General features: G+C 34.0%; 1 protein-coding gene and 1 long non-coding RNA gene across 2 annotated transcripts; both read left to right on the top strand.

The window, feature by feature from the left end:
• Window positions 1–471: 471 nt before the first annotated feature.
• LOC124454569 lies at window positions 472–4,489 on the top strand. Its single transcript, XM_047005340.1, has 4 exons — window positions 472–575; window positions 3,361–3,522; window positions 3,864–3,950; window positions 4,101–4,489. The coding sequence occupies exons 2-4, from the start codon at window positions 3,369–3,371 to the stop codon at window positions 4,487–4,489; spliced, it is 630 nt and encodes a 209-aa protein (XP_046861296.1). The 5' UTR covers window positions 472–575; window positions 3,361–3,368.
• An 830-nt stretch (window positions 4,490–5,319) lies between these two features.
• On the top strand, window positions 5,320–7,493 carry LOC124454570. Its single transcript, XR_006951518.1, has 3 exons — window positions 5,320–5,608; window positions 6,971–7,120; window positions 7,308–7,493. It is a non-coding gene; the product is annotated as an uncharacterized LOC124454570 (long non-coding RNA).
• Window positions 7,494–8,948: the final 1,455 nt, after the last annotated feature.

Below are 8,948 nucleotides of genomic sequence, written 5' to 3'. Positions count from 1 at the left end.
AGCTAAGTCATAAGGGTTTTTGGTTGAAATTGTTATAAATGTCTCCTGGAAACAAAAGAGTGAAGGAGTATTTTATGAATTGTCATATAATATATACTTTGTTGACTAGTATATAATTTATTCTACTTTCATTGCACTGATTAAAATTTCTTATTCTCTGCAATCAAGAGGTATAAAATGGCGTCACAATATCTTTTAAGTCATAAAAGATTTTGGGAAAATGATGAACCTGCAAAAGTTCCCGGAAACAATTCAATTCCAATACAACACAATGACTGCATAAAAACGTTTCTGAAATGTATTCAAGATGAAGGTTTGCAGAAAGCTTACAATCGTTACGGATACAAGCCTCAGGAATCCGGTCTTTCAAGCTTTGTTGTCAGTGCTGTACATGAAGATGAAACTATGGTTGACGTCATCGTTGTTGGTGCAGGAATGGCAGGTCTATCTGCAGCGTACGAGTTGAAAAAAAGCTGGTCTTTCTGTGAAAATACTTGAGCAAACAGAGCGTTATGGTGGAAGAGTCTATACGTATGGTAAAGAAAGTGGTCTTGCGTCTGGTTTGTATGCAGAAGGTGTGAGTTGATTAGCCAAGGTTGTTTGCATTCTTAAATTGAACATCGTTTTATTAAATGATTTATTGAAATTCGTTGAATGAACTCTTGAAAAGCCCACTTTTTGACGTTTATGTAAAATTGCTAAATATGCTATTTAAGTACAAGGTGTCAACACCAAACATGGTTTTGAAAATTTTGCTCAATATTATTAGGATTGCATTTGTGGCAGATGGGTTTCGTAGAAGAAAGTTCGGAGTGAACTGAGGCACGTGAAAGTTACAATAAAATAGAAAAAATTTTCAGCCAAAATAAAACAAAACGACAACGGCGTCTAAATGTCGAAGAGAAGTGTGTTGAGGACGCCATCGTGTTCTCAACTTATTTTGGTTTAACATTTTTAGGATAGGGCGCTGAGCAATAGGTTGAAGTTAAAAATGGCTTATTATAATTTCATATATAAACACAACTTCCTTTTTCTCTTAGGTAATTTAGCAAACAATACTTTTCACTTGTGATTTAACATCAAATGTACAAAATTTTTCGACAATTTCATTTTCCTGTTAAGTTATAGCTACCCATAACAAGAAGGTATTTTCCTATAGTTTTTTGTTTTCGCATGTCTGTAAATATGGGAAAAACTGAAACGTTGTTGCTCCAAAGTAGAAATTAGTATGCGCTATAAATACTCTCTAACAGGAATTGGTAACCTGCTCAGTGTTTCACGTTTATAGTTATAACAAAGTTTTTGAGATGCTTTTATTAGTCCTCATTATTTTTTATAATTGATTGAGCTCTATATTTGTTTTTAATAAGTATAAATCATAAGTATAATGCAAAAGTGTGATGAGTACGATGTCATAAAACATATGTACAACCGTTTACTTTCGCATTGACTATAAAAAAAAAGGAAAACCAAGAGGGCATTTCATCTGATGGTAGTAGGAGTAGTCAGACCTTAACACAACTTCCACTCATATGAAAGTGTATATTGTTCTTACCTCTCTCGCGAAATCCTAGGTTTCCAATTCAAATTTAACTCGAGAAATAATGCCTTAAATGTGTGTATTTTTGCCTCCAGTTCGATCGCCATTGTGTACATGCAAGCGAAGCCGCAGTCCAGCAGCGATTTTCGTCGTTACTTCACTGCGCGGTGATCGTTGTAAACATTAGACAAAATATAATAGCAAAAGTAGAAATTACGCATAAGCATATTCATAGTTGCATTTTATTTTCTAAGTTTTAAATTATTTTGCGCAATGGATACGGATTACTCAAACGATTCCTCTAGTAATTATTCTGGAAGCAGTGTTTCAAACTACGAAGAAATGATTAACGATCAAAACATGATTCAACCATATGCTTATGAGCCGACTGAAACAGACTCTAGCGACGAGCCTACTCCACATTGAACTTGTGCTTGTTTTCTGCCAGTGTTAACATTGTGGTCTATCACTGCCAACTTGGTTCTTGCAAGCATACCTTTATACGAAAAGCACTTTCAATAAAGTATTTTCCCTCCTTCCACTTGTGCTTATCGTGTTCCCAAAGGGCGAAAAATTGGGTAGCCAAGCCAATTATGGCGAATAAGTCATATTCTTTTGTGCAAGGTATGATGGAAGATGTCTGCTGTTTTAATGTAAAAAATGTACATAACAAGATTTCTTTACCAGCAAACATTCCAAGAAATATTGCATCTATAGAAAAGCCAAACAAAGAAAGTGTTATACAAGCACAATAATAAGAGAATCTCTAATAGTAAAGTAGCCCAATTTTGTTTATGGCTATAATAATTTTACATTACCATTATTATTCATAGCACAATTAAAAATTGGTCCAAGACAATAGTCCTCTATATAGACCTGGTGGTTGGAAATGTGCTCAAATGCAGCTAACAGCAAAAGATGGTAGTGGTACTCTGATTTCCTTGCCCAATACATTCCAACACCATCGAACCAGTTGCCTGTAAGCCACATGTCTTTGTCTTTTGTGTTCAGGTCCTTCTTCAGCTCTTGAACCTTAGTGTTGTTTGTACTCACTCCATGCCAGTCGTAATACCCAATAATTTAAACAAAGATTTCAAAAAACAGGATTATCTGTAATACAGTCCGGAGTATCTATTCCCTCAAATTGTGCTGAGTCTTCATTCATTGTTACAACAGCTAAACTTCGTCGGAGTAGTCCGTAGGCTCGTCGCTAGAGTCTGTTTCAGTCGGCTCATAAGCATATGTTTGAATCATGTTTTGATCGTTAATCATTTCTTCGTAGTTTGAAACTCTGCTTCCAGAATAATTACTAGAGGAATCGTTTGAGTAATCCGTATCCATTGTGCAAAATAATTTAAAAACTTAGAAAATAAAATGCAACTATGAATATGCTTATGCGTAATTTCTACTTTTGCTAGTATATTTTGTCCAATGTTGACAACTATAACCCCGCAGTGACGTAACGACGAAAAACCGCTGCTGGACTGCGGCTTCGCTTGCATGTACACAATGGCGATCGAACAAGAGGCAAAAATACACACATTTAAGGCATTATTTCTCGAGTTAAATTTGAAATGGAAACCTAGGATTTCGCGAGAGAGGTAAGAACAATATACACTTTCATATGAGTGGAAGTTGTGTTAAGGTCTGACTACTCCTTTAAATTGAGTATTCAAGCTTTAATAAAATCAATTAAGTTGAATTATGCTTACTTTTGAAATCAAGAGTTTAATTTAATTAAAGTGTCATGTAACCTTACTATTATACATACCCTTTAATAATTTGTACGAGAGATGAATTGTTTTTTCTTTGTTTTTTAGCAGGGGCTATGCGAATTCCTTGTGATGCAGATGGTCAATCTGAGGGGCAACATTATTTGACAAATGGTTACATCAAGAACTTCAATCTACCAATAAAAAGTTTTCCAAACTACGATGAAAATGCCGTTTCTTGTATCTATGGGTTTCGCGAAAAAACTAAAAGTAAATTTTTTAAAAGTAGACACTACAAAAAATTTATAATAAAGTTCTATATGTTTTGCGAAGTAAGAGGACATACGTGAAGCGGCTAGGAACGGAAAAAATTCTCTTAAGATACGCCTCATCAAATTAGCCAATTTCTAATTCGTTTTTTAGCGTTGGTATCTTCGCAAAATACACTCAAGCCATTAACAATTTTTGTAAAATATGTAACCTGTTTCCACCACTTGATGCGCCATTAACAGTTATTACGATAACCTTATCTTCGAAATACTTTTAATAGAGCTATTTTTTTAACTTCATTATCATTGAATTTGATAGATTGTACTACGACTTTTTTTTAGTTTGGTGTGAGACACATTTCATCAAAATTTGGCCAAATTGGAAAGATGGCATAAAGGAAGAGTTAAAAGGAGATATAACTGATATTTGTAAGTTTAATGAGACTTTTTCCCCCAATTTTTATAAGTCAGCCATCAAAATTAAGAGAGTATTTACATGGCAAGTTGATAACTGTTTGATTTGATTGTGTTAGACTATGATCACGATTAAAACTAAACTTGTTTGTTTTCCTTTTGAAGATAAATATTACCAAGAAACAACAAATGTCGTCACTGGCCAGCTTTGCACCTGGTTATCGAATTCCAAGAGCGTCGGTGATCAAGTCAATGCTTGGGATCGATGGATTAAAATTTGGAGTCGGTTCACGGTGGAAAGTTTTCTTGAAAGTAACATCAATGCGATTAAAGCCAAAGTGTCTGTTGAAGACCAGAAAGACTTAGATTTAGTCAAACTTGAAAAACTTTTGCCATGGTCTAACGATGCCGTTCGTGGTTTTTCTGTATTTTGCTATGTGCCCGAAATTGAACAGTCCCTGGACCACTTTCTTTCTTTTAAACTGGGAAAGTGGTCATCTGGTAAGATGCATTGCTTGAAAGGTGGTATGCATAATTTGGCTAAAGCGTTTTAAAAATGAAATATTGAGTAAAGATGACATAGAATACAAGAAGCAAGTATATGAAATAGATTACGGGTATCAAAAAATATCCACTGAAAGATGTCGTAGAGGTGTCATTCTATTCTATCAATGATGCACCATGTGTGTATAAGGCAAAGGTGAGTTTAGGAAATTAAAATTATTTTGTTATTTGCAAGTTTACTTGACACCAAATTTGAAAATCATAATGTTTTTCCCTAATATTTGTTTCTTTTTTAAGGAATGCTTTTCTCCTGAAACCTTCTATGTACTTTTCGATTATTATTTTTTGGCTTGCTAATGTGTTGCAAAAATTGCTAGCAACAACTAAATTGTACAAAGTGCATTTTTTGATGTTTATTCCACTTTAGAAGGATTTTTCTGTGTAAACACCATTTTCACAAACAAGCATAATATTATGACGTGATTTTTAAGCATGTTTATGCGTGTCTTCTAGTTACATCACTGAATCGAATTAATCAATCCTACAATGTTCTTGAACTAATGGCGAGCAATTGTAAATGTTTCAGGAAAACTTTGAATTATGAATAGAAAATACTATCCTCTTACATAAAGAGTGGTGTGCTCTTGTTCAAAAATGAATAATCGCAATTGTACATGTATTTTGTTGTTGCATAGGCAGTAATTATTACCACGCCGATAAACATTTTGCGTCAAATAAAATTCAAATCAAAGCTTGATGATATTGAATCCCAGTTGGCAATAAAAAAGCGTCCAGGCAATGGGAAATGTTTTAATCAGCATTCAACAAAAATCTTTCTTCAAACCAAAGAAAGATTCTGGGAAAAGAAGGAATCAAAGGTGGTTTTCAAAGACAAACCTTCCCATAGGCCAGATTCATTACGTCACCCCGGAAGACTGCAAAACGAAAGAGGGGCTTTTAATGATTTACACGTGGACGAAGGAGGCTCTGCTTTTTGGGTCGATGAAAGAAGAAGTGGTAAAACGGAAAGTAGTTGAACAACTCGAAGAAATTCATCCAACCTTCAAAGAAGATATGGTGACAGCCTTTATTGTTCATGCTTGGAATAATCTGCCATCTTATCAAGGAGCGTATGGAGAAGTGAAAACATCTCATTACGAAAGTACAAGGTGCGGAAATTTCGGGGTAGACTGTAATTTTTCAGAAACGTACTTGTAGACAAGCCAGACCCCAACAACTTATTTCTTTTTCAATTAAAAATGAACTACTTTAGAAATAGTAGTCTCTACTGTTTTTAGAAAAGAACTGCTGTACTTTTTAGTGTAAAATAAAAGAACAACGAGACCAGATAATATTTGTTCTGATTGCTAACTTCAGCTATATGTTGAAGCATAATAATGCGACACGATTTTGCCATAATTTTTCTGATGCTTTTTTTTGAAATGGTTCAAATTCCCGATTTTATCACATCTGAATAATTGAATAATACGTGAATAGCAGGATAATTCATTTTGTTTTCAAGTTGCTATTTTCCTGTTTCTTACAAATTCTTCAAGGGTCATTCTTTCTAACGCTTTAGGAAAACGAAAAACGTTTACTTTCAGTTTTTGTCATTTAACCCTTGAAAATGAAAATAAAATATTTTTTGTTTTATAAACCTCTGCAAAACTAATATTAAATTCAAGTATAAGCAATAGATTAAACATCTCATTAACGCTTAGCTGCATATTCTCCGTACAAAAGCAAGCTTTTGCCAAAATAGCAGGACCGCAGCTTTGATGGTTCACCGTGCAAGGTCAACGCACGATGTAGTTTTCGAACGTTGTTGCTTTGTTGAGCTCGTTTGAAACTTCGTTTGAAACTTTAGAATCAAAAATGTTTCCTTTGTGGTAAGCAAAAGCAAGCGAACACGAGTTTAATAATCATCATGTAGCTAGCTAGGAATACTACACTTTTTGATGCAACGAAGTCCTAACAGATTCTACTTGTCGATGACATAGTATCAACGAATCGATATTTGATGACTTAAGGAGAATATATGAATCTATCAAGAGAAGAAAGTTCATTATTTTACACTTTGTGCTGTATTTATATTTTACAGTTTGTTTACCCGTCGTTTTACCTCGCAGATACAAGGAAGTTTTGCAAGTCATTGTTTTGAATGTACACTTTTGGTTAAATTAATGCTCAGAGTTTCAAAGTAAACACTGCAGTCGTATTATAACTAGGACTACAATGTCACACTCTCCAGAACACAAAAATTCAATTTAGAAATTGGTTTTTTAGAAATTGGCGCAGCAAAACAAGAAAAACGAAAAGAAAATTATAATTTTATTTTCGTTTTCTTAACGTACAAAAAACAAATGGCTTTTTGTAGCGCAGTTTGACCACATTATTTGTTTGTTTTAACAATTTGCTCTTATATTTGTAAAAGTGTTTGAGAAATATGGGAAATTTCATCTTTATATATGGTAGACTTCTAAGCAAACTACTTTTTAACTAACATACATAATATTTTTTTACACAATTAGGCATTTATGGGAGCCAATGGGTAACGTTCATTTCGCTGGTGAAAGAATTTCTTTTACCCGTAAGTGGATACAAGGTGCTTTAGAAAGTGGTTTAAAAGCTGCATTTCAGGTTTATGAACGACATATGGAAAGAACCTGGAACCATACATTGTGAGGTTTTTCTGTAATTGAAATTAAAGTTTGTGTCCACTATTTATGAAAACCTTTATAGTCTAACTTTTAGTTTCATGTACTTGGCCGCTGACGTACTGATTTATAACATATTCAACACACTTTTCTTTTTCTGTGTTCGCATTTCAAGTAATTTGTCTTTTTAAAATTAAATCATATTTAAAAGTTTTTAGACAAAGAGCATGGCAAAAATAAACAGGAAAAATGAATGCTGGCATGGACATGTGAAATATTTACACAAGAAGAGTTATCGCTCTATGAAGAACGTGATTTTAATAATTCTAATTGTACTTCTTGAAAATACATTGAGTTTTCGTCAATCATGTTCTTATTAAATTATTCATTTTCGAAAGCAGAAGGGTGCTTAACTTCCAGATCTTGTATAACGGGCTTTGTTCTTCCTCCCCCTTACTCCGCCAATTGCCCTACCTTTATCCCACTTCTACACTACAGAATTTGTTATAAACTTTGCAGCTTTCATAAAAGAATAACGTGCTTATCAAAACATTTCAGGGCAGCAATTGTAGAGCAACAGAATGTGCATTGCAACATATTCTTGGATGAATTTTGAAGTCAAAACACCTTCAAGTTGAAATCAAACCAAACACAACTTTTATAAATGCAAAAATTATAATGAATGAATATTTTCCAAATTTAATAATTTCAAATTAAAATACACACAACATAAGAGGGCACGAAGTCGTAATTTTTTTCTTTGAAGGCCGCAGTCATTTTGTTGATGCGAGGGTGTGATTTTCCAACAAGTTCATTGACGACAATTTGCGCTTAGCCTTGCAGCGCTCAAAATTTTTTAAATAAACGAAACCAACATGTTTTATGTGTATTTCTTTTTCGAAGTTTATTCTTCTTTGTTTATAAATTGTACTTTGTTGCACTAATTACTTAAGGAAATTTAGACGCGGAAACACCTTACCATCACTTTCTATTTGAACAATTAAATCAATTTTTCGTGGTGAAATGTGACCGGGGCGAATTTGACAAGAAAAGCCTAAAAATCTTGTCGTGTACTTTTGATATTCATTTTATTAAGTCTAAAAAGTACAGCAATCGTTTGAATTGGGATGGAGGAGGGGGTGGGGGTGGGGAGGATCCAATGCCAGACGTAGTAGATTAATCACTTCTCTTCTGTAGAAACTTTTGTTTACCTTGAGAGTTAGTATAAAGCTATCGATAAGTATGAGATTAATTGATGCATTGTTGGCAATACATTTTTGTTGAAGTATTAACTTTGCCATGTATTTCTTAATTGAATAAACGTGGAGATCCCAGCTGGGCAGTTATTTCATAGCAAAATCAACAATCTCTCCTGGTTTTACACACGATTTGTTAAGCCATTTTTAAATGCTCTTGACTGAAGTTTTTCTAACAAGGACTAATGAGTAAGTTGCTGACTCGCCGTTTCCCTTTCCTAGAGTGGTTTCAACATAAATTCTGGTATCGCTAGGTAACAAACAATCCATACTCGACTAGAAAAAGCATGTATGGCAAATAAAAGCAAAATTTTTTTGAAGTGTCGATATTTTAATGAAACGGGTCCATTTCAAGTGGTAGTCGAGACTAAACTTGCGTGGGTACAGGAATTGTTTTTTTCGTGCCATGACGTTGTATCAGGCAAACATCCAACATGAAGAGTGTTCAATTGGTTAAATGTTACAAAATGTTTACTGAATTGAACACTTGGATGTGTTTGAGGTGTACCTGTTTAGCGAGAAAACGATTGAGAGCGCCTTCAGAAAACCACGAGAAACGTCACTTGATCATATACAAAATATATTGTCAGTTCTGC

This window comes from Xenia sp. Carnegie-2017, unplaced genomic scaffold (assembly GCF_021976095.1).
Source record: "Xenia sp. Carnegie-2017 unplaced genomic scaffold, XeniaSp_v1 HiC_scaffold_3, whole genome shotgun sequence".
In the NCBI taxonomy this organism is placed as follows: domain Eukaryota; kingdom Metazoa; phylum Cnidaria; class Anthozoa; order Malacalcyonacea; family Xeniidae; genus Xenia; species Xenia sp. Carnegie-2017.
This window is presented reverse-complemented; position numbering and strand designations above follow the sequence as displayed.

Coding starts and splice junctions, on each gene's coding strand:
- LOC124454569 (XM_047005340.1), top strand. CDS start 3,369: ATGCGAATTCCTTGTGATGCAGATGGTCAATCTGAGGGGCAACATTAT. Junction 3,523..3,863: donor GTTTCGCGAAAAAACTAAAA/GTAAATTTTTTA, acceptor ACTTTTTTTTAG/TTTGGTGTGAGACACATTTC. Junction 3,951..4,100: donor AGGAGATATAACTGATATTT/GTAAGTTTAATG, acceptor TTCCTTTTGAAG/ATAAATATTACCAAGAAACA.